Consider the following 26,369-nt stretch of genomic DNA (forward strand, 5'->3'; position numbering starts at 1 on the left):
TTGGAGGCGACTTCAGACGAACACCTACCCCAACCCCGTAGCCTATCACTACTACTACCCAGACCAATACCCTAACACATGCAACCATCGTAAGGAAAAAGCGGATCTGTTCCACATTATGTGGCCGTGCCCAGCGGAAAATCACGAAATAAGTAATACTGAGCAGTGGGAGGCCGTGTTGCTCAGCTCCGACTCTGCCTTGATAATACATTAATTTGTTATTAAGGTATTAAGGTATTTGGTACGAATGCCAGGTGGGTTATGCAGCTTAAGTAATATACTGAGTGCCGCTGTGGAGATGCGGCCTTTCTGGAAATTTCACCATGCTGCTTCTAAGTCTGTGAAAATTGCAATTCGCCCCTGACAGGTTGTTGTGGTTAGCGCAATCGCTGCCTCCCTTGCCGTGTCGGTGTAGCTCAGAATTATAGTTGCTGCACTGAGCTCTTGTCCTCTGTTGAGAGACAGTTACTGTGCGACGCTCTACCCAACCTTTCAGCCTCTTTAAATCAATAATCTCTCTAAGCTCTTTTCTTATTCTGTCCGTGACGCTCACCGCGTGCTCCGTCTTGCTCGCGCATTGAGCGGCATCGACGTGTCTTATTGCGGCATCTTTCTCGTGCGATTTCTTGGAAGCTCCGATTCTTGCCTCTCGTCTGCCCATGTGGTACACCCGGTGCACGTTGCGAAATATATTAGCAACTGTAATAGACTCTCCGAGTTGGACAGGTATGCGTCTGTGTTCATTGCACCTCTCGAGCCCTTCTCTGTATCCAAGCCGACGCGGGGTGGCTCTGCCAGGTTCCCTTAGTTTGAGTCGCTCGATCTGATTGACTCTGTGAGCTTCCAGTAACTCTTCTCAGGGGTTGTGAACACCCTGTTCGAGCAGCTTCTCTGTTGAGGATCTTGCGGGGAGCCCCAGCGCAAGTGTATCCGCTTAGCGGATGAGAACACTCAACTTCATTTCCGCGTTCTTCGGTACCAAACACATTGTGCGTATTTTATGTCTACCACACGCAGCTCTTCACCCCGCCGCTGGAGCCGCTCTCACAAGCAGTCCAAGGAAAAATAAACGATTTTTCTGCGATATATTCGTTGAAGCTTCCTGAATATGTCATACATACTTTTAATGCTTGATTAAGCGTGCGTTTGTTGAGGTCTATCCAGAACACCCGAATGCGAACCTTAAATGCCCCAATGCCTCGTGTCATGGAACGCGCCACCGTGCAGGACTTCCCTCAAGCTACCAACGAGCACACCACAAAGCTATCAGAATTTTGGGCCCAACGCGCACGAATCTCGATTCACAGAGGCGCAGCGTAGAGGGGCAGCGCGCGCTAACGCGCTGCGACACTGCCTCCCTGAAACGGGCCTACCCTTCGGCGCTCCGCACTGGCCCTATCCTCCTCCGCGTCCCCCATCGCATCACCTGTTTTCTCCCATCTGGTGGCGCGCGCGCGCGCGCGTTCTTTTTTTTTTCGGCTCTCGCCAGCCGTCGCGCGCGCGCGCTTTTGAGATAGGACAGCGCCGATGTGCCCGCGCAGAGCCACCCTCACGGCTCCCCCCCCCCCCCCCCCCCTTCCAAAAAAAAAAAAAGAGGAGCGGGAAGATCCCTTCTCCAGCGTCGGTGATGGTGGCGGCGGTGGCGACGGCAACGTCACCTCCGCGAGCGGCGCTGCGCTGCGTGACGTCGCGTACGGTGCCCGTGACGTCACGAAAGCGCGCGCGCGCACACACACACCGGCCCCGACGTCGTCGACGCGCGAGCCCGGCGGGCTTTAGTTGATGTCGAGAGCGTCGCCCGGCGCGCGCGCGCGTATCTCTCCTCGCCCGTGGAGTTTTTTCCTTCGAGTGGTGAAGAGCTCGCTTGCTCGCCCGCCCGCTCATCTCGGCCTGCGACAAGGATTACCGCGAGCCCCTCGTGCGACCACGCCTCGGCTGCTGCTGCGGCGCACGGGACTACGCAGAAGACGCTCGGGATGGTGATGATGATGATGACGACGCCGCCGGCGATTCGTGCGTTCGTTCTGCTCTTGCTGGTGTTCTTGTCCGGTGCGGTCGGAGTGGCGGTCGCTGCGAGACGTCGCGGCGGCGGCGGCAAGCCGCCCATCGTAGAAGAGGCCACGCGGAGGAAGCTCAACAGACAGACACGTGAGTGTTGAATGGCCGGCCCCCAGAACGGGAGGCGGCACTCGCTTTCTTATTTGACTGCGCCGCGGCCGCTCTGGTTCTGTCGGTGTTCCCACGTGCGCGCGAACGTCGTTCTTATTTGAAAGACACGCGCACCTGCTCGTTTCTCTGCGCGTGCGGCCATAATTTCGTGTGGCTTGAAGGCAAAAAAAAATCTCTCGTTTATTACTTCTTTTCTATGCCCCTGCAAGGTTGAAACGGTGCTTTTGCAGGTTGTCACCTGTGACACCGGGTTTCCATTACTCGAAGCAGAAGACGTGATTAGCTGCAATGGGTAGCGTTGTCACCTGTCACACTGGGTTTCCGTTACTCGAAGCAGACGACGCGATTAGCTGCGCGATATACCTGCGAAGAAAAAAATTGCGCGTTTGTTTACGTTTTGCTCGCTCGTTCTAGGGCGCTAATGTGACCGATCCCACGATGAGCCAGTCACACGACAACTTGCCAATATTACGGAAGGAGTTTGAGCAAGTCGTCGTTCGTATGCGCAACGCCGTGAGCAATTCTGTTGCACGCGTAAAAATTTTGCTGACATCACCAAGCGTCGTTCTCTTCTTTCGTCCTCCCGTAAACGGAGCATGTTTCGACTCCTGAAAGTTCCCATAACTAAGTGACGAATCCGAGGAGAGCAACAGTGGATCCGCGTAAGAAAAAAAAAAAAAAACAAAGAACAATGAAACTTGCGCGTGGAAATTTTCGCGTTTGCACGTCGATCTCTCGCGAACAACGATATTCGTCGCGTTTGTCAATTTCTGTCACCTTTTCGCTTTCTGGCAAGCAGGAACGAACTGCTTCATTCACTCTCTGACACCTTTTATGGGGCCAGGTGCACGGCACGCAGTAACTCGTACTACGACCGGATTTCTTTGGTTTCGAAGAGAACCGAGCTCCCCTGGTTATTAAACGAACAGTCAACATCAAGTCCGTTTATAATCGTAAGGTATTCTTTTGACAGCACTGAATGCATTAATTTGGCGGGAGAGAGTTATTCTCTACGGGAGAAAACGCCTGCCTAAACTACATTTCTATCTTTGGAAATGTGTGCCGCGACCTCGCCAACGTTATGTCAGTGGGACGCGACGGACTTCAAGGTATCGTCTGTCTGGACCGTGTCGGCGAAAAAAAGAAAACATTTTTTCAGACTTAATATATACATTCAGCCTTTCATTCCTCTTGAAGTAAACGCATCCTTTCTTTACCGATAAACAGTAGACGAAGACACCAGTAGATGCTGTCAAGATACAGGACTGTCGTGGTGGGCTGGTCCGAGACCGTGGAGCCTCGTCTTTCGTCTTCTGTCTCTTGTCCATCTCAGCAGAAGCCTTCTCGCGTGATGTGCGTGGCCGCTTCGCTAGTGCAGGGACGGGGTTTCCTAATGCAGTTTTATTTAATGGAGCACGGACATGTCATTGCCGAGTTGTCATTTCCGTAGGCCTAGGAAGTACACTGCAAAGCGCCGGAGTGCGATATAAAAAATTTACTGTGATAGCTGCCTCTGCGAAACAGTTTTAAGCCTCTCTTCGATCTGGCTGCACTCCCAGCACTAGTTCCGTTGCGGAGCCCTGCGAGTGCAGCAGAGTTAAGTGCCAGTTGCGAAAGTTAAGGGCAGTGCTTGTGCTAGTGCTACGCGTTTATATCAAAAATGGATAGAAAAGTGCAAGCATCTTTCTCCGTTGGGCGCATTTCGCGCGTTTGAAGCATTGTGTCGTGTCGTCTGCTCTTTTGACGCGCCACAGCGTGCTTCGTGGTGTGTCTGCTGCTGTCGTCGCATCGCTCTACGAGCACTTTTTTGAGTTGGTATACTGCTCCTCGCGGTTCAACAAATATTCTTGCTTTCAAGCATGAATGTGCTCATAGGCTCCTGCGAGGACATTGCTTCTGTAAACTGGCATCACCTAGCGTCTACTTAGTGCAGGCCATCGGGAACCTTTTCAACAAAATTGTACGTAGCAAAAGAGAGGGTAGTTTGTTTCTTTATCGCAATAGTATAGCTATCGACATACAGTATACTACGTCGTCCGAATAGAATGGTGAGAGTGGATGCCGCTTTTTGTCAAAGAACGCGTTTCAAGACAAACTCGTGCAATTGAAATCAGTTTAAAGCACCACACGGATTTACTAAACCTGCACTCGCAATCCTTCACGCATATACAGCTTATGCATCACATGGTTATACCGGCTATAGGAATTAACCCAAAGCGGGAGATATTTTCGTCCGGGCACCATTATTCACCTATAGCGCTGCGCCATGTCGTACGCTACCGAGAGATTGCATTGTGCCTGCACTTCCAATGCAGCGTGAGCCGTGTTCTGGGAGCAGAACTTGCCTTGCGCCAAGCCAGATCGAAGAACGTGGTTCAGTTTCCGTGCGTCGCTCTGTAAGATCGAGGACAAAAGCGCTGCACTATTTTTAACTAGTGCAGAAAGTGCGCCCAAATCGAAGAGACCGTTAGTTTCGGTACCCAGTAGCTGGTTGCCTAGTGACGTCACGACGCACACCAGCCAACTCGCTCCGTCCTTGCGATCTGTCACGCGAGAGCGCAGCCTGTAGAGCAAACGAGCGCCGCGTGCTCATTGGTTTACAACGAGCAACGTCATCATACGTACAGCCTTGGGCTAGAGTCGACGTCGGCAGGTGCGTCATTGAGAGATCATCGTTAGCATCAAATTAAAATAACGCATATAAGCGGTTCCCAGCTTTCACACTTACTAATAAAGTGTCGTACTTTAACGTGCGAGGAAGCTGTGCAGGAGTTTCTATATCTTCGGAAAGAAGTGCCTGTAACATTTTAAGCAATTCGGGCGCCGAATACCTCCGCCCGTTTGAGACTTTCGTTTTAGCGCGTTCGTAGCGTCTTGGAGAATCGTGAAGACAGTATAGTTTAGAATTTTATATTATTCGATGCGCTCTGTCGAGCTTCCAAAATGTGCACTCCGCGCAAGAATGGTGTACAGGAGCGTCAGGTGTGCGAACGTTAACTACTTTGTGTGTAACACCATCCCAGCCACTCGAAAAACTACGCTCTTTGTAAAACATTGTGAGACACAATGAAAGCAGTTAACCCGCTACGTGACGGCTTACCCACATCGAGAGGTAGCTGCCAGCCGTCTAGCTTCCAATTTGTTTTAATAAAACACTTTACACGTATTCAAACTTACAGCACAAGTGCAGTCCGCCAGCGTTCGAAGAAGTGTGCTACACTTTCTACAGCGAGGCTATTTATATGGCTAGGGTACCGTTCATTTTTATCATGTGTCAACAAAATGTGCGCCGATCCTGGTAATAGTGCAGAAAGGATCCACGCGCATTGACACGTACCCCTTTGGACTTCTGGTAGTAGGCTCCGGGACCTGTAACGCGCCCTTGAACTACGCTTGCAACACCTGGGACCCAAAAGGTCCCTGGCACAAGGGTAAGAACAGATTTTATTCGAATGTTTGGAGTACAAAGGACAGGGAACAAAGTTTGAGAGTTTACGGGAAAAGAAGGTTGACGAACGAAAATATCTATATAAATTGTGAAGTCCACGCAACAAAGTCGAAGCGCAAACAGTGGGTCACTGACGGTGAGCGAGGCGATGTTGATAGATCTCCTGCGATGCGGAGGTTACGTCGCTGACGGCCAACTGCTTGTAGAGCTTGAGGTATCAAGCACTACGATCGGATTTTAGCCGATGGCATAAGGCCGACACACTTTGGCCACGTCTACGTTCGCACCGTCCTCTCATTGTCGGCGTTCCAAGCACTTTCCCATCTAGTTCCCTTTCCTTCCACTCTCCCGTGGTGGCGGTGCCGTCGATAGGTCACGCGTGTGCATAGTTTTCCTCGGGCTTCTCGGGGCTGTAGTTCCGTCGTCCACGCGAATGTATATAAAAAAAAAAAAAAAAGAAAGACATGTTGCCGTTCTCCATTTTGAAGTTCTCTTTTTGTCGTAATGGGGAGGCCGTGGTGTGGTCCGGACTCCCGAGGAGCAACGCGCTCACGTAGAGCCGCCGTCCCGCGCGCGTGCGCATTGGCGTTTTGTGCACGATCTTCACCGGGGGTGTTTGCCACCTGCCGGCGACGATTGCGTTCTCGTCTCTGTCCCCCGCCCTCGCTCTTCGTAGGCGCGTTGTTCCTCGGGAGTCCGGACTAAATAAACTCTAATATGATAGAATTAATATAAAAAAGTAACAGAGGTGATACGAGAATGTGTGTGCGTACCTACGTCACGATGACCACCGATCAAGACAGCGAATGCGTTCGTACCTTTGTTTTGAAAATTGAAAATTTTGTGTGTCTGTTAAAATTCTGTGTCACCTCTGTGTCGTGTGCTAAAACAGCTTCGCTGGTCAGTGATCCTCATGATCCTTTTTTTTAAAGTCTCATTGCTCTCACAAGCGCATTTCCCTTTAATGCTCTGCACTGGCGTGTGCAGTTGTGCACACAGCGCCTATGTAGAGCTGGAGGGGATAATATTACCCTTTAATGCCCCTTTAAAGAAGGCACCGGCTGATAAGCACCAGATAGAACTCGCCGGCGGTCGTTTATCTTGCCCCCGCTCCGACACACATATTTTTTTCTTTTCGCAACTCGCCGTCGGTGGCCTATGGGCGACCTCGATTGTGAACGCGCGCTCGCGAGTCGCTCGCTCGCGCTGTTTTCGTGACGCGGTCGCTGACTCTCGCCGTTTTGGCGAACACAGCACGCATCCCGCGCGCTCTCAACCAACGACGTCCTCTGGCATTGGCGGGAGTTTTGGCGCCGCCGCCGACGCCGCACGTGTTTTTTTCCCCCGTTCTTTTTTCTTTCTTCTCCGCTTTCCTCGCGGTTGCACGAGCGCGCGCTTTCGCGGCTGGCGTCACTCTGGCGCTGAGAAAGACGCGAGCCCTTCGCCGCCGTATCGCGTTGCGTCGCCGGCGGAGAGAGACCGACGACGTCCTCGCGTGCCTCGGGAGCGCCGAACGTGCGCCCGCTTGCCGCGCGCGTCTATAACGACGACGACGATCGCTTTACAGGAAACGTCGACGGCTGTAGTCGCGGACCGCGGTTTCGCCGGCGCCGCTTCTGACCGCTGCCAGTATTGCGACGACCGCAGTTCTGCGGACAAGATCGAGGCGCGCGGCCGAGGTGACGCCGTGTCGTCCTGGTGTTACGCGTTATTTCCTTCCTCTCCGTGCAGGCACATACCCGCCGCGGTGGCGTACGCGGTGGCGTACGCGGTGGCGGTGTCACGGCGGCCGCATTTCGATGGGGGCGAAATGCGAAAATAAACACCCGTGTACTTATATTTACGTGCACGTTAAAAAAAAAAAAAAAAACAGGCGGCCCAAATTTCCGGAGTCCCCCCACTACGGCACGGCGTGCCTCGTAATCGTATCGTGGCTTCGGCACGTAAAACCCGGAATTTATTCGTTTTCCATTCATCGTCGTAACGAAGGCACGTGCGCGAAGTGTTAGAAGGCCTCCAGAGACGCTCATGCAGTGTGCTTGGTTGGAGAGAGGAGAAAGCTACGTAGACGCAACGGTCACGCCTGTATCCGCACAACGGGCTTTGCCGAGTCCAGGGCAACGTCGTGTCTGGCTACCGCTGCTGGCACGAGCGTAGCTACGCGCACGCGTTTGCATTCCTGCCGACACAGGCTTGCGCAAACCGCAATGCTGTCGCGTACACTGCGGTGTCTCAACGGGACGCGTAGAAAAAGCAAAGCTGACTCCGTATAATGTTTTCACTGGGATTGACAAATGCAGGCGGGACGCGTTCCCGGCGCTTGACCTGCTGTGGCTCGCACTGCGAAGTCGCGCACGGTGAACAGCCTTTAGAGCTTCAAGCAATAATTACTATAGAGGTAACCCTGGCGCTGCGATCATTGAGCCACCATGGGAATGATTCGAAGCGCACACATTTGTCTTATCACCGCACTTGTGGGTTCAGGCGTTTTTTTGTGGCGTTGTTCATTACACTTTCTCTGTCTTCATTGTACTAACCCCATATCCAGAAATGTAACGTAAGTTGAAGCCCATGCTTGACTTCATTTAAATGACGCTTCGCGTTAACGTGCCCAAAGACGCTCACTGCGTTCCCTTCGGCCCCGTTCACGGTAGGCGTCATTTAGATCAAGTCAAGCGTGGGCTTCGAGTTGAGATCTGCATACGGCGCTTAATATTAAAGCGATCTATGCTTTTCTAAGCGCAGAATACTCTGCGAAAACGCCCAGTCACTAGCGATTCCAGCGGCCCAACCTCTCGGGGTGGCCAAATTGAAACGCGCCAAGCGTCTCAACCCGCTGGCTTGCCCGCAAGGAATTCGTAAGAGCGTTCTGTGCCGCTTGTCAATGCATGCGTCCGTGGCGTAATGGTTTCAATATCCGGCTTATGTGTTAGAGGCCCGGTTTTCGAATCCTGCCGTCGGGTAACTTTAACGATATTCATTTAGTCATTTATTGCGCAGCACTTTGTTGAAAATGATGAATTTACAAAGTCGGAAGAGACGTTTGAAGCCAGAAGGACGAAGTGTAGAAAAATCACACGTACTTCCCATAATTTCCACGCTGGCCTAACCGCTCTCATTGCAGTTCCCCTAGACACTAGCGCCACAGTTCCCTCTAGTAATTATTGTATGGAACTCCATGCGTCGGTTGGACGCCGCGGACCATGAACACTCGAAAAACCGACCTTGCCCACTCCCAAATTTCGATTTGGACAATCAATAGTAAAAAAAAAACGCTGACTTTCTATGGTCAAGTGAACATTGTGTGAAATGTTGTACATTACGCGTGCACAAGAAAGCGATGCGTGCTTTTTACTACAGTCAGTTAAGCGCACCGGCGTCTGTGACCGATCGTAGGTCTGACGGGAAGAGCCAAGTGTACTCAATGCTATGGTGCCTCGCTCCATCTCTTTCGTTCCTTCCTTTTCAACCGTTGACCCCCGTTCCCCTTATATTGGGTAGCAAACCGGACCCGCGTCTTGTTCACCTCCTTACCTCTCCCGCTCTCTTCCTCCTCCAAAATATTTCGGAAATTCTCTCCGTAGAGAGAGAGAGAGAGAGAGAGCTCTTTTATGAATCCTGGATAACTTCTTCTGCCTACGTACCTATTGTTCACAACGAAGGCGCCAAATAAAACAACGGACGAAGGAAGGAGACAGGAGACAACCACGCAGAAAACCATGCGCCTACGGGGTTGTCTCTTGTCTCCTTCCTTCGTCCGTTGTTTTATTTGGCGCCTTCGCTGTAATCATGTATAACCAACTCGCCCACCAGCACGAGCTGCACACCTAGTAGCATACCACTGCGGACGCATTATCGCGAAATATAATTTTGCGATTGCCGCCGAATTTCTGTAGATGGCCGAACGAGGCCTGTATAGATGTGCGCGGTAACAGTGCTTGCGCATCACTTTCGCGTCGCGTCGTTTCGATCCCGGGGGATCTGCACATGTTTACCGCGTCGGAACAGCTTGCTCCCATTCTCACACTGTGGACTCCTGGGGCAACGACCGGGCTCGTCAGCGGCGCAGGGACCGAACTGTAATGGCTTGCCTAGAGCACGCGTTCGTTGACGATGGCGAAACGTTTACGAGTGCCCGGTTGCACCGAAGCAGCCTCGCAGTTTAGCAGGCGTCACCGTCAACACAAACCCGAGCTTTATTCTTCCCCGCTCCCCCCCAGTCTTCATTTTGGAAATGGCTATCTGGAGATGGGACCAGCTCTCGCCTGCGGTTCTGTAAGAACATTCTGTTAAGCCCATCTGATCTTTTATATCGTTCAACATTTTTAACGCTGTTTCATTCATACTTTCGCTTCGTGCTACAGACTCTGGCGACATATGTTTCTTTTTTATTATTATTATGATATGACGTAAAGGAGGGACTGTCGCTTCGTTGTGAATTTTGCCTTGCTCGGACTAGTCGGGACGTTGTAAAGTAGAAAGCAAACTTTTGTCGGATATCGTGGTGGGGATAAAGCAAGAGATAGAAAGGGAGAAATGAGACAGAGAACAACATACTGAGGTCAGCGACCTAGGGTTCTTTAACGTGCATCTAAACCTGTGTGCGCGATCCGCCTTTTCCTTTCGTTCGTTTTATTGGGCCGATCGAAATGCGGCGGGAACAAACCAGCGACCTCGAGCTAAGCAACGGAACGCACTTAACCACTGGCCCACCACGGTGGGACAGTGTCCCAACGAAATACGCCGGTTGTGAATGCCGCGGCATTCTACAGGAGTAGGCGCAAGCCCGTCTACTCCGGAATAATTTTGACCGCCTGGGTGTCCTTATACAGTGCTCGCAATGATTGGCGTGGCTTTCTTTTTTTACACTCCTGACCCTTAACTTTGAGCGCGCGCGCGAAATACCTAAATGTAGACTGAACGCTTTCTTGCTTTTTCGAGAGGTTGTCCAGCTTTCCTTAGCATCAAATGTGAAATGCGTTTTATTACGAGAATAAAGGGAAGCAACAAATTATATCGTTTCTTTGTTTCTCTCTATCCACATATAGCGAGCGTTTTCCCACCACATCAATGAAATGTAGCTATGAGGTAATTACGTGTTAGTCGAAAACATGAACAGCATTCAAGTGTTATGTACTTACTGAGGGAAGAAGAACCACCGAAATAACACAAAAGAAAAGAAAAACGATAAAGACGGCCAAGTTTATCAGGCTGTGGCAACATTCATTTCAACGTGAAAGACAAGAATCCAGAGCAACCATACACCCCTATCGGCATATGCACAAAGCAGGCCACGCTGACGATTAGATGTTTACCCGATGAGATAGATGCACTGTTATGTTGTTTTTTCTTTTGTGTGTGATGATGTTTGTTGAAAAAAGGCAGGATATGTACATAAGCCTACGCTATCTGTACGGAAGGGCGTTACACAGGGTTATTGCGTTCTAAAAAAAATATCTGTAATCGCTTTCGCGCGTTCGAGAATGTGCACCTAATTCATTCATTCATCTATTCATTCGCCTTGTGCTACAGTCGGGGGTACGAGAATTTTTCTCCGCCTTCCAGCTTCCGCAGAACTCGACAAATTGTTTAAGCCGTGTCACGACCGGCCAGCGGGGGTAGTGACCTTCTAGCCTTTTTGTAGCTCGCCGCGACGAATCGCTTCGTGAAGCCAACAATATGACTCCTATGGAACAGCGCTACGGCGTCAGTAAGGCTAGCCAGGTTTGGCGGACCGAGCATTGTTAGTTGGTTCGCTGTCACCTTCACGGACTAATTGGAGCAAGAGAACTCCTGGAAAATGGTGTTTTACGGCGCTCCCGCCATGGATGGACTTCGGTAATCGTCACGGTCGTTCGACATGCACGGCAGCTAACTGCGGTGTCAGCTCTGGAATCGACGACGCGCCAGCTTGAGTGAAGTGTGACAACCCCTGTCTACGAGGAGCCCACTCCGTTCGGTGTGTTCAGTGAAACAAAAGCGCGGGAATGAGTTTGCGAACCCTCGCCCTCAAAGACGGGTCGGGTCCTTCGACGACTTTGAACGCTCCGAATCGACGAAGGTTGGATGGCAGGGAGGGCAGAGGAAGTTTTAAGCAGCCGTTTTCCGCTGCTGTGCGTGCTTCGCTTCCAGTCATGCTAGACTGATGAAATGTAACGTTGTCCACCCTTCACGTATATATTGTGAATTCCGTATTCCTCGTTCTCGATGAGAACACGCTTCCCCCTTCAACAACGTCCTTAGCGTGGACGAGTCGGACGACGGCATGGGCCAGCTTACCCCTTATTCCGTTCCGGACCCCAACCCTTACAGGCGCTGACCTTCATTTTGTGCCGTGTCTTTTTTGCGCCTTAAAAAATTTGTTAAGCAGGCACCAACAAGCCCCACAGAAAGTTCTCCGCAGAACTAATTATTTCACTCATTCCTTTTCATCTTTAGTTCATCGTAATACAACGATATTCTGCTACGGAGACCAAGCAGAGAAGCCGTTCCTCAACGGCTGCTGTATACCTGCAATCTGCCTACAAAGACGAAGCGTAGTGCGCATGCCGAGCGCGTTCAGGTCGCGTCGAAATCGCACTTCACGAGAGGCTCTACAATAGACGGACGGCTGGCGGCCGCGGTGCCTCATGCGTATGACGTTAGACGTCGCAACCGCTCACGCCACCCGGCCTTGGCCATAACGAATTCACAGCTACGCCGCGAGAAACGAGAGAGCCTTTTCTCTCAATGCCCGACGCGGTCGGCTGCGGCGACGGCGGGGCTTTTCGCGCGTAAACAAAAGCGCGCGTGCTTTACGCTTATCTTTCCCGCGCCTAGCGCCGCGCCACCCTTTTGTGACTCTTCGGTCTCCGTCTTCGCGCCAAACGTGCGCGTTTGTGTGTGCGTGTATGTACACCGCGCCAGAGGTTCGTCGCCGTATACCGCGACCCAAGGACGGGTGACATCATCCCCGAAGGCCCCCCCCCCCCCCCCCCCCTCTTAACGTTTACTATTTGCTCCCTTCGCAGCTGCCGCGCTGCGTATGTGTAATGCTCGGGCGCCAAACGGGCACAGCTTTGAAGTCTACGCACGGTGGTGGGACTGATAGCGTTCTCTCCTGGTGCCCGTTCCTTTACCACTGCTGTTTAGCGTGCGCGGTGTTAGCGCTGGCTTTGTTTGCGCCGGGTCATCCCTTTGTGGCCCGCGCGAGAGATAATAGACCTCTCGTTTAAAGCGAACTTTTGTTTGCCTATGTAAATCCGTGGGCAAGAAATGTATTGGGGCCACAGTCTCGCCGAAGAAAAGAAAAAGAAAGAACTGAATTTATTCGTAGTGCAGATGCACAGGCAGGGACAAAGTAATACGGGACCTACGAGTGCTGCCGCACTGTATTCTTGCGCCCTTTAACGAAGCCTGCGCCTATTGCCGAGACCTGGCATTGCGCATGCGCGTCATTTCATGCCCGTGTGCCTGCCCATACGCCCCCCTTTTGCAAAGCAGCCTACTGTAGGAATCGCGATTACTGCGCAAGTTTACGGTAGGAAAGTGCTGTTAGTTTCGCTCGGTGGTATGTGCAGTGTATTGTCAACGTCGCAACGGCCAATGGTGGCGTTTCCTACTGCGGGCTGGCATAAAATGTGGGCGTGTGGGCAGGCACGCGAGCATGAAACGACGCGCATGCGCAGTGCCAGGTCTCGGCAGATGGCGTTCGGTTCGTTAAACGGCGCAAGAATGCAGTTTAGCACGGCGCGCTCGCAGATCCCGTATTATTCTGTCCGTGCCTGTACAAAATGAAATTGACGAGCGGTCTCGAAAGTTCGCAGTGCCAAGCTCAGACTGTAGTCATCACCCGCCACGGTTCCTTAGTGGCTATGGTGTTGGGCTGCTCAGCGCGAGGTGGCGGGATCGAATCCCGGCCACGGCGGCCGCGTTCCGATGAATGTGAAATTAACGCCCGTGCACTTACGTTTAAGTGCACGTCAAAGGCCCCCAGGTGGTCCAAATTTCTGGAGTCCCCCAATACGGCGTGCCTCATAATCAGATGGCGGTTTTGGCACGTAAAACCCCATAATTTTAAGAGAGTAGTCCTCAGTTTCGAGTGTGATTCATAGCAGTGTAGAAGAAAATCGGCTTTAACGTGGCACTACGAGGCCGTGCAATTTTACATACCACAGAGTACTCCTCCCTGGTGTAGTGTGGCTGGGGGGCTGAGCTGGTCAGTATAAATATTTCTCCCTTGAATGGCTGAGCGCGAGCTGTCGCCTAGTAAAAAGAAAAATAATGCATTTCCGACGGTGGAATTAGAATTCGGGTCACCCAGCGATTTGGTTAGTGCATGAAAGCGGCCAAAAGTGTGCACGTAGCGGCCACAACAACCATAGCCACGCCTAGCTGCAAGCATTTCACAAACACTTCAGAGGACAATTAATAGCGTTAACATTTCTCTTGTCTGGGCCACAGACGCATTTTGCGCCCATTCGTGGTGTTTATTACAGTATCATTTTCACTGAAAGTACGGACAGCGCATTCAAGGGTGCCCCGTTTGTGCTCGAGACTAATTCTGCCCGACATTCTGAGCGTCACATATTATGCACATCTAGCGATTGCTTTGCGGCGTTACCATGTTCGTCGCTCGGTAATTCAGGTGCTCTTGTGCGCGCGTCAATATAGGCCACATACGCTTGCCGTGGAATCGGAGAACGACAGCCTTACCAGTCCTTCACTCCTGCACCACGGCGCTGTTGAGACACCTTGGCGCGTGCGTTCGATTCGCACAACATATTGCTTTCCTCCGCGGCGCAGATGACATATGCCTAAGGAAGAAGTGTGTGCATGATGAACGAAGCCACCCTACACGAGCCTCCTTATAAGGAACAGCCAGCTTTATGAATTGGTTTTGTGCCTAGGCGTTGAGGCCACATGTAAGTGTATTTTCGTATTGTTAATTTTTTTCTTGTATTCTTTTATCCGTGCACCCGCAGAGTCTCGTCAAATTTCAGCGTTCGGTGGAAAGCGTATTCCTTATGCTTACACGGTAAAATTGAGTTGTAACGCAGTTCAAGGAGGTAGCCAGAATTACTTCGTCATATCCATTATTTCGTTTACGCCGTTTCGGTATAACGAAGTCTGACGGTGTATGTCAAGTTGTCTCTCGCGTTTGCGTGCCGCAGGCGACCACGCCGAGAGCCGTAATCGAGTCGCGAAGGCAGCTGCCCCGAGAGATAGGGGCTGTGCTGCGTGAAATCACAAACATGGCACCGAACGGAATATACGTAGGCCGCGAATGGCAGATTCGGAGAGTCGCCTATGCGAAGCATGTGTTAAAGGTGCGATGGGCATGACAGTCGGTGGGTTGTCCTCCCGACTACGCTGGTGGAAGCGCCAGCGGCGATAATGACCTCGCGGACGACTTCTCCGTCCAGGTTTTATCGCTTTTGTCCACTGCGCTAATGACACCCCGCTATAGGCCTTGCTTTCTTTCTTTTTTATTCTTTTTTTTTTATCTCACGGTCTGCGGCATGAGCGACGCGCTTTGTGAAAGGAAGCTCGTTTGTCTCTCTCTCGTGTATCGTATCTTCGTACGCTGTGTATGTTTTGCTTTATCGCTTTTTTTTTGTTTCTTTTTTTTCGTAGTCCCACAACAATGACTACCCTATAGGACGGGTCACCCGAAAATAACAGTACCATCAGTAACTTCATCTGCAAGTCATACAAAGTCTGTCTGGCGAGCACTCGTTAAATATATATATATATATATATATATATATATATATATATATATATATCAATGGGTGCATCCTCAAGAACATACAGGCCCGTGACGCCACACTGACGTACTGCCGCTAATGTTTCAGCGCGAAATTCAAAGAAAGAATGCAGATAAAACGCACGCACTGTAATCTGTGTGAAGTAGACTTCTCGTGAAATTAGCGAAAACAGAGTTTTGAAAGGATACCGCATCAGCTTAAGCTTACCTATAGTTGGGCACCATTTTAGAAGAAAAAAGAAAAGGGGGGGGGGGGGGGCGTTTACTCCTCCACGGCGGATGCACGCGAGTCTCCGCCAATGGGCGCGCACTCTAGACTGACGTCACGAGCCGGGCGGTAGGTGACCCCGCCGATGGAGAAGATGGCCCGCCCGTGCTTCGATTCGAACTGGGCCGAGTCGCGCCAGTCGTGTGCGTCTGCCCCTCGTCAGCACTGCTCTTCTCTTACATGATAATTATCGTCGGAAGGTTATGAGCAATCACAAAGTGGACGATGAACACGATGAAACAGATGAACGAGCATTCAAGTACTAAGTCTCAATACTGTGAGAAGCCAACAAACATTGACACCAAGGACAACATAGGCGAAATTGCATGTGCTTAATAAATGAAATAAAGTAACGATAAATTAATGGAAATTAAAGTGGATGAAAAAACAACTTGCCGCAGGTGGGAACCGAACCCACAACCTTCGCATGTCGCGTGCGATGCTCTACCAATTGAGCTACCGCGGCGGCGTTTCCCCGTCCACTTTCTTGGGTATTTATGTGTACTAGTAGAACCCTGGGAGTGTTAGCCAGCGCCACCACTCACAAACCTTGGCGGCGGACGTGGAACGTCTTTTTTGCCGCAGGTGTCACGAGAACGTGATCTTTTCGGGTGAAGGCAACTGGTCAATAAACCCACATATGCTACCTGAAGGCATAAATGTTGCCGGATTCGAGACCCTCGTTATGTAATAAACGAGAAGAAAGGGGGTTAACCGAGGGACCCGATACTGCAATATAAATGAATGTTCGCGCAGCAGAAGGAGCTCACACAGCATAAGTACTCACAAAACCGAAGTGTTCGCACGCCAATTCACGAGTTCGCGCAGCACAAATGTTCGCAAAACCAAGATGTTCACACAGAAGATGTTGGGCACTTGTGAATTAGGTCCCGCTTTAATGCCGCACTTTAATTACAGCAAATGCAAATGCCACGCGAACACGAAGACACAATTAAAATGCAATTAAGGGCGCCTGTTAATAATAACAATGCGACCAATAACTGTTGTATGACTTAGTGTTTTTGTGAGAGTTGGGATTCCTCCAAAAACTGTACTAAGGCGCGCACAGCGATCTCTCGAAGTTTTTTTGTTGGCCATGGACCTAACATTTTTCCTAAGGATAGTTGCCGTCTATCCAAGCCATGTTGTTTTTTCGAAGGGTTCTTGAGGGGAGCATCGTGATTTTTGCCGTGTAGAAGGTGTTCTATGTCTTCTTCAGCCTCTTCACATGAGCATGTAGCACTGCTAGTTTTTCTTATCCTATACAGGAAGCTTTTAGTATAGGCAGTGCCCAGTCGAAGCGTATGAACTGTTGTTTCAACGGACCGACCAATTTCAAGCGGAATATTCAATTATATTCAAGGATCTATACTATAATGATTCCGTGCGCGTCTCGACGCCTGCTTCGAACCTATAGAGTCGCAATGAGGTTTTTTCTTATACCATGCATAGGAAAGATACCACATCCATGGTGCGGTCGTTAAGTAACCCTTAGCGCAGACGGAATGACGCCTCAAACAGACAGGGATATCTTGTGTTTCTTATCCATTTTCTGTTTTTTCAGTACTTTGCACATGCACGTTGGTACGATCATCGCAATCGCGGTATATTACTGTTATTTCATTCTTCATTTCGTGAGTTTTTACTTGCGTTTGTTCAGCAATACATGATCACGCGTGATTGATAGTTTGTTGCGCTTTGTACCACGGTTCTCTGATATATTCTGTTTTGTTTTTCGGTTCTTTGTGTAACACAAGTGCACCAATATTAGGTCATAGAGCTGTTCTTGGGCACTTTCAGAAAATAAACAAATGAAATGAAATTTTCGATGGAGTGTCGCATTATGAATGCAATAATTGTCCATGATTACGCGCACGCAAGCGGACGCTAATTGGCTTGCTGTAGTTCAGAAAATTAAAAGTACTTGAAAATTAGAAAGGTAAAGCGTAACAAGTAACATAGCGAGAACGTATAAGGCAACAAGCATGACGATTCGAGGAATGAATGTGCTAATCATCGTTCCCATGGTGGCGGGATGATCCCAACGCCAGAGACGCCTCTGCTAACTTGTTTTGCAGGAAAATTTATGGGTAGGTTCATCGTGGTGTCTGAGGCGTAAGGCAGAAGACGAACGGGACAAGACGGAGAGCAGCGCAATTCCTAAAGTTCTGAATATATTTAGTAAATATTTGGAGGACGCTCAAGCTTCTTCTTTAAGAGTCGAGTGCCATAGCATTCACAGATCCCTGACCGCTTCTCACGCTTGTCGGCAACTGCAGCTTACGTTACCGCAATGTTTACCGGGAAACGCTGGCGCCGAATGCTATGTACGAAGGCGAGCTTTCCCTTCGAAACGCGGCCTCTTGCGTGGGCCCATTCCGGAGGAAGGGCCCACAACCGTGCTAAAAAAATGACATCGTTTTTAGGTTTCTGTTATTGTTTCGCACTTTTCATATTTCAGTCCGAGAAGGTTTAACATAAAAGGAATGCGCTGTCGATGCTTTGTTTCATGACTCTTGTTTGTGGGTTGTCATTCTCAAAATTCGAAGAAATAACTTTGCCAATAATGTAAGACAAGGTATGAGCAACTTTAGTGATAAAATGGTGCGGCACTATAACCTGCATATATGGCATGTCATATAGCAAAGCGTGGCATACACGTATGTCCAAATATATGCGGGCACGTTCGCTCACGGGGACGCCGGATGCCGACGCGGGATTTTCTGCGAGACTGGGCCTTCAACGCTGTCGCGTTATAAAAAGGAATATGAACACAGTCGAAGAAAGGAGCGGTCAATAATAACGCTAATCTCGTGTCTTCTCAAAGGTCTATCTCCTTAGCGAACAGTACCGCTGACCAGCAGCTGACACAGTTATCCGTGCTCTTGAGTATGTGGTATGCTTCCATAATTTCTCGCGTAACCTTACTCTTGTGCCGGAACGAGATACCGCTAATTGTTCTACAGGTATCATTCCTCTTATGTTAATATTGTGTTCTGCTCAGAGCCAGAGACACCATCATGAATCTATACAAACGAGTCCGAATTTCAGTTCTTCTGCGTTAGCTTCCGCTGGTGTCGTCTACTCAACGTCGTAAGCAGGCTCGAGAGCACGGTCGTCGCGTGGATTCACGCGAATCCCACAATATACTAAAATCGATTTGCAACAAGCGTGCGCGAGGTTCTGCGCTGAAATACCCTTTGCGATTACTCGGCGTCTCAGCTCTCGACTCGTTCGCTGCTTATCCCGACAGCAACGGCACCCCGTTGTTGCAAAACGCATCTGCAGGCGAACGACTTCGCCAATGCCCTAAGCCCAGGATCGATGTTCGAGCGTGTTACCAAGAAAGGCAGCCTTAACCGTTTGAGAGGCGTTTGGCTCTAGGCTCTTCTTCACCCCTGTTCCTGGCGATCGAGAAAGTTTCGACACTTTAAGAAAGCTTTTCGAGCGAGTTTTGTTTCCGAGCCTCCCATTCGTGAAGAGAAGAACAATTGCGCCACCAAAAAAAAAAAAAAAAAAAAATGCCCCCGCGCTTCGTCTGACGCAAGACGAACAAAGAGGCGAGCATCGTAGTCGTGTGCACCTTGAGGTCGTTTCTCTGCACAACACCTGCTCACACTCTAAACCACGAAATAAAGAAAGAAACAAACAATACCAACAAGAACAAAAGAAGAATTTTGGTTTAAGCGAACGGATTCTTTCTCCAGCGTGCTCGTGAGCATTGTGCAATGTTTGCCGTGCATACTGCTTTTCCGCGATATTAGACGCTCGCTGTCGGGCGTTTCGTTTTGTTTATTACGTCCGCACGTTCTCGAAATTCTCCGAACGGGACGCACTATGGGGCTCGGGCTTCAGACGCTCGTGTGTCGAGAGTTCTCGCTGTTATTGCGTATTCGCGGCGGCGTTCCTCCGCGCCGTTGCGCTTAAGCCCGGCTTGTTATCGCCACACGTCACAAACGCTGCGCACTCTGCCAGCCGATTCTAGCGCTATCACCGTCGACAGGCCTGTGGCGGTATTGCGGTGCACGTCGTTTCGGTGATTCAATTTGTTTTTCCAAGACGGAGTGCAGCTGCGAAATTATAGAGTGGCCGTCGAGGCTACCTTCTTTTTTCATCGCTTATTTAATGGTTCAAGCTTTTATGCACTTTGATGTGCTTGCGTCGCATACACCGTGTCAGCAATCGCGAAGTTCGCGAACGGTGTATCGAAGGTACAGTAGATTAACGTACACTCAATTCTCATCACGATCATGCGAACACGCTTGATGCAAGTTTTCTTTTCTTCTTTTTTTGACTCGTGGTTCGGCGTATACTGTTAGGTTTGTCGTTCTCCGAAATTTGACGTTAAAAAAGAAAGCAAGAACAAATTAACTGGTCTAAATACGTTCTGATCACTCGGGTTCTGGTGTACGTGCAACTAAACGTAGAAAAAGTACATAAAATAAACTGAAAGAAAAAATAAAATAAAGGACGCGCTGGCTTTTGAGAACAGCGATGAGAACAGAGAACAGCTATTACCACCAACGAGGTATGCTTTGCAACTAATTGACTAAATAATTAATACTCTAGACCTTCTGTTCATTGTCACTACAAGTAGACAGCGTAGAGGAGCATATGTGAACGCTGTATTCACGATAATACACAACTCTACGTTCGCACAAAGTTAGTCTGATGATAAGGGACGTTGAGTAATCAAGCTGTCACATGGACGTGAAGCACCAACGAAAACTAGTTAATCCATTGCGATTTGCGATGGTAGCTAAGAAATTATTCCATGTCGCCATAATGTCAGCGAAGAAATTGTAGCGAAACGTTTCTGTTCATAACAGCATTTTGTCCTGGCCTTCGTACTAGCAAAGTGAGCACTGCGTGGTAGCTGCAGTTTCGCAAGTCGTCACAATGCAACGGTAAGTATTGTGCTCGCGATTTCAGTAGCAGAACCACAGGCTAGCAGCAGAATTAACGTTATGGCATTGCGAAAACTCGCCGTTACGTCTTATTGGAGGCGGTAAGCCTTTAGCGTGAGTAGCCGACACAACTCTTGTGAGACGTGCCTATTACCCACGCACGTGGGCATCAAAGTAGGACGAGGTACGCATATTAATCAATACAAATGTTGATTAAATGATTTCTGTGCAAATGTTCAACGTCTGGCGCGCTCGTAAAAGGAAACTATATAACCATCCCTGTCTCCCTGAGAAACTAGTGTTCTGCAACGAGCCACACAGGTGACGTATCTCTATTTCGTTCTTCACTTCTAAAAGAAACAAAACAAAAGAATAGAAACAGAAAAAGAAGCAAGATTCCCACATTCGGTCAAGCACTGGAAAATTATAAAAAAACATAGACATTCCTGATAGACTTCTAACGTCGTTGCTGCAAATACGTAATTTTTCCGACTACCTGTCTCTTTCTTCTTTTCGTACATCTGCCTCTAGATGTTCAACTAGGTTCATTCTTGCGTCTAAATAAACAGCTTCTCAACGACAGCCACACGCACTCGAACTTTTGAGCCTATACTACGTTCGCCTGTTCGTCGTGAACAATGGTCATGCAGTGCGTCCCTTTACAGTATCTCAAAGTCGTGCAATACAAATAAAAGCTATCAAAAGCTACCCTTAAATGCTCGACAACGCTAGTGGTTGTCGAACTTCAGTGCCTGTTTTGTCCGCGTGAAACCGTCTGCAACCTCTGTCTGTCATTTTCCTATGCTTCCTCAACAACTTTCATGCATGCCATCCCCCCAAACTTTCTGAAAGTCACGCAATGCAGACAAAAGCTGTCAAAAACGACACCTATAGGGCACACCAATGCGAGCGCAGCCAGGACTCTTGGGAATGTCCCGTCTGCTCGAATCCGTCTGCAATCTCCGTCTTTCGTCTGCAATATCCGTCTGTCGTCTTCCTTCTTTCTCTATCGTCTGCTTATGCGTTCTCAACAACGTTCATACGTATACCCGTTACCCTCTTCAGTGTTTCTCAAAGTTACACCAATGAAAAAAGCTAGCAAAAGCGGCCGCTGAAAGCGACACAACGCGACAGTCAGCCGAGCTTTCTCGCGACTGTCCCGCGCGACCGCGCGCGAATCCGTGAATGAACGAAAGCGCGTGTTGTCAGGTAGCGACACGAACTGCCTACCTGCGTTGTCGCCGCTCGGAGGACGCGTTCCGCACGGTTTGCACTTGTTCGCGGCATGCGCGCGCTCCGTGGTCTAACAGTATATACGCATTGCGCAACCCGGCTTTCGAGGGAAGCAGCAATGCTCGTGCGTTATGTCACGCAAGTCGCTATGCCTCGCCGCGTAGGACGACGGCACCTTCTCGACAAGCGTAACTCCCGCCCTCCCTCTACCCCTCCCCTCCCCTTCCGCGCGCGCGTGCACACACACCCATAGTCACACGCGCACACACACACGCACACCCTCCCTGACTTTCGCTTCACGTCAGGCTTTTACTTCGACTTTTCCGCGATGCGGTCTTTTCCATTTCCTCGTCTGTCACTTCTTCGACGAACCGCACAGGCATTATTTGTTTCTTTTTTGTTTTTGTTTCTTTTCTATTCTACCTTCGCACGGCGAGACGGCGCAGACACTCGGCCGCAAAACTGCCGACTCGGGGCTTCCTTCTCATACAGGTCGTGCTGCTTGCTATATATACTATACCATAGAATACAGCCGCCGCTTCAGCGACCTGCCCGCCTGCCGGCCCGCCCGAGGGAAGCGTTGTCTCCGTTGTTTTTCCTGATCACAAATCATCTCTCCGTGCGAGCAACGTGTCAGGAGCTCCTGTCGGGCGTCGTTCGGCTTTTTTTTTTTCTTTCCCTTATCCTACAATATATTCTCTCCGTTCCATTTATTCAATATTTTTTTGTATGAGCTGAAGAAACTGAGGGAAAGAAGGAGGGGCGGGGGTGGGTATAACCACCAAAATAGGTGAAATTAACGACACAGTGTACTCCTGCAAACGCTGACACTGACATTCATGAATTCTCTGATGAGAATACGTTGAACGCGGCAGAAAATCAACAGTATATATATATACACTTATAACGTAAACGAGGCTATTTTTTTTTTCGTTGCCTCGTACTGCTACACTTTGGTTGCTGCGGATGGATTGAAGGGGATAGTACGTTGGCAACTCCATTTCTCTACGTCGCGTAACTGCAGCAAAAACGGAAGAAACAGCAATAACAACAATAATAAAGTACTGACTAGATAACTTAGTTTGCCGTGACGTCAAGGAAATGAAAGGCAGAAAAAGTAAATATCCAACGATGTGGTAGGAAAGAAGCCGCAAACTCCCGCGTACGCCAACGCTGACACTCAATAAATTATCTGACGATCCTACAAGAAAGCTGTAGAAACGCAATAGAAGGTCAACACAACGTAAACACGCTCTTTTTTACATATTTGTGTGTGTGTGTGCGCGTGCGTGTGTGTAAAATGTCGTTATGATCACAGAGTTTGAGCGGTCGGCCCGAGGATACGTGATGTCGACGGCTGCCTGAGCAGTTTGCGTGTGTAGGGTGCGGTATAGCGCCGTCGCGTACCGCGTGCATTGTCATTAATCAAACGGTTCGGAAATTGAGCGCTGAAGAGGACGGATAAGAATATAGCTTGGGAGGCAGACGGAGCAAACTGTGCGCGCTTATATATCTACGCAGATAAAGTGCGCAACGAGGAGACTGTAGAGCCCTCGACAGAGAAGGCGGCGGGAGCGGAGAAAACTTGAGACGTCGAGTGGCCGATTATTTTGTTCTTGTTCCTGTCGGCGGCCTTTTATTATATTCCCTCACGCTTTGGTTTTTCTTCTCTCAGTTGGTCGCTGTCGTCGGGCCGGCTTCTAAGGCAAGCGGCGCTGGTCATACGGAAACGCTAACGAGAAAGGCTAAACGAATTTGCGATGGTAGAGTATACATAAAAAAGTGTTTTTTTTTTTGTTTTAGAACAAGAAAGTTGGCTAATCAGCGAACAAACTGAAGGTGACATTTTTTTTTCTACTGCTGCTGCTTCAGGCGTTGTAGAATGGCTTCAGAGAGGACAAACAGGAAAGGGACGAAGTTAGCGAAAAGCGCACGGTTCCGGGATCGATCGATCAATCGACTGATCTATCTATCTATCTATCTATCTATCTGTCTATCTGTCTATCTATCTATCTATCTATCTATCTATCTATCTATCTATCTATCTATCTATCTATCTATCTATCTATCTATCTATCTATCTATCTATCTATCTATCTATCTATCTATCTATCTATCTACTATCTGTCTATCTGTCTATCTGTCTATCTGTCTGTCTGTCTGTCTGTCTGTCTGTCTGTCTGTCTGTCTGTCTGTCTGTCTTGTATACCTATATGTAGTTAGCTGTCTGCCTTTGCAATCAATCAATCAATCAATCAATATATTTGTCTGCCCTCTCACTCACTCACTCACTCACTCACTCGCTCGCTCACTCACTCACTCACTCACTCACTCACTCACTCACTCACTCACTTGGTGAGACCAGTCGGTAACATGTACGCGTTCGACCATTATGGGTATGTTTCTTGTATTTCTTTTTTTCTTCGTTATTATTATTATTATTCGTGCCCTAGTTTCGCTGTTCCTTCTGCAGGCGGCACGTTATAGTCGCCTCGGTGAGAGCATTCTCGCACCAGCGTCGCGAAATGTAAAACAATCAGCAGCAAGCTTGGTTTCTTTCTTGTGCTGCCAGAAATCACGCGCGCAGGCACGCTCGCGCTGTATGCACGCGCGCCGTATGCTATACGTGCCAGCGGAGCCAGGCATAATCATCGACGAGCCCGCGTCGGCGCAATCAATCAGAGCCGCGGGGCGTGGCGCGAAGCTACCGCGTCGAGCCAGCCACGCGTAAAATATGGCGCATTTGCGCTCATTGTTTCCATGACTGCTCGCGCCGTTGCCAACCCCCCTCCGCTTCCTCGCGCTTCTTTTGTAATGTGCGCATTACGCCGCCGCAGCATGGAAAGCCACAGAGCCCGCAGAACGTGCCGCTCTGGTGGCGGCGCTGTTTCGGTGGCTTTGCGGCCATTTTTTTTTTTTCAGAGTCCAAGCGCGCGATTTCGGGCATGGCGTCGCCTAAACGTGCTGTCTGTGTATGTACTACGTTGCGTGTAATGTGAGCTTGACGCCGCCGCCTCCGTACTGCACTGCCTTCGTTTGCGTTAGCGCCACCAAGTTGACCGCATACACAAGCAACGTTATCGTTATACTCGCCATGCTTATGTCCATTGCAGGACCAACGGCGGTGCCAGCGATCCCCTGTTGCCCCTGTCGTGCGCTAGCTGCAGCCCCTACTTAGCTAGCTGCAGCCCCTACTTAATTTCAGCACACCGCCCAGTTATCTGTAGTGCTCGACTGCGCTTCCCGTACATTGGTACTTCGTGGATAACCACAATAGACCACCACGTATCTGCCCTACGTGTTTCACAGTCCGATGCGATTTATTCTTCTTTATCTCGACTAGAATATCTTCGACCCGTGTTTGCTCGGTAATCCATACCGCCGTCTTTCTGTTTCTTGATGTCACGTTTATTAGCTTTCGTTCCCTTGCTCATTTGCGCATTCCTTCGATGATTCTCAAGCTCCTTTGTTAACTTCCAAGTTTCTAACCGATGTGTTAGCAGCGGTAGGGCGCATCGATTGTTTACACTGTCACTTCATCCTACCGGCACCAATATATAGGCTCTAAGTGCCGCAAGGGCGGGCGATGTAAAGTGCCGTAAACTGGCAAATCTTGAGAGGCTTTGTTCCGTGGCCACAGACCGAGCGGTCTATTTGCGAACTTTAGCGGAGTCGACGGAGGCAGGGTCAGGCCAACTGCTGGATCGAGCTTTGCCAACTCCACCTAGACAGTACAATGCCTGCGCACTCTGCCTTATGACGTCAGGCTACTATGCTCGAATTTCCATTGCCAAGCCTGGCGTGACGAAAGCGGTGACGTCGAAATCACCGCTGTTTACTCGGGACCATCCTCATTAGATTCCATGGCAGTCATGCCAGACAGCATGACGTCATGGATCGGAGTGCAGGCCTTGTGCTATCTGGGTGGCGTTGGCATTGCGCGCATATTCATCGCGGCATCCTTGCCGCCGCCGACGGGAGTCTTATCTGCGGCCGCAGATAAGGCGTGGAAGGTGATCGCTAATATATGTCGCAATACGTCGTCTCCATGTGTGTGTGTGTTTATCAGCTCGCTTCTCGAGTGCTCTGTTTGAGGTCTCCGGTGTTACGAAAGCATGATGATTAGAATAGTACCCCGCGGTGTTAAACGAAAGAAAGTACGGCGTAGTAGCGCCGGAGTGACATATGTTAAGTTGATTAAATTCCAATTGAGGGTGAACTACAACCTCTCTCGTGAACCGTGCCTTGTGCGCCCGCCAAAAAGACCCCAGTTGGTCAAAACTAATCCGAAGCCCTGCACTACGGCGTTCACTCGTAACTCGCTGCTCAGTTTGGGGTCGTTAGACCCGGAAGTTCAAGTTACCTTGATTAAAAGCCATGCTGTTGCGTACTCGAGCAGAAACAGCGCAAGGGAACAGGGCATATAAGAGAGGGACGCGCAGACAACGGGGCAGCTTGCGGTGCTTACTTGCGGTGCAAACAGCAGCGGCGTTGTCTGTCCCTTCCATACGTCCTGTTCTTTCGGGCTGTTTCTCACAAAATCATGAACCAAATGTCTCTAATGCGTACGCTTCTGCGGTTGTACACGTCTACGCT

General features: G+C 49.7%; 1 protein-coding gene across 3 annotated transcripts in view; it reads left to right on the forward strand.

Annotated features, from left to right (window-relative positions):
• The first annotated feature begins 1,627 nt into the window (after positions 1-1,627).
• The window catches only part of sog (short gastrulation), a 319,699-nt gene continuing 294,957 nt past the window's right edge, over positions 1,628-26,369 (forward strand). Inside the window, exon 1 of one of the 3 annotated variants that reach the window (XM_050167443.3) lies at positions 1,628-2,148. In XM_050167443.3, coding sequence (XP_050023400.1) covers positions 1,977-2,148 — 172 coding nt within the window. In that variant the 5' untranslated portion in view covers positions 1,628-1,976. The remainder of the gene's footprint in view (positions 2,149-26,369) is intronic. The other 2 variants (XM_050167430.3, XM_050167438.3) reach the window with 2 other exon arrangements.

This window comes from Dermacentor andersoni, chromosome 3 (genome assembly GCF_023375885.2).
Source record: "Dermacentor andersoni chromosome 3, qqDerAnde1_hic_scaffold, whole genome shotgun sequence".
NCBI classification, from domain to species: domain Eukaryota; kingdom Metazoa; phylum Arthropoda; class Arachnida; order Ixodida; family Ixodidae; genus Dermacentor; species Dermacentor andersoni.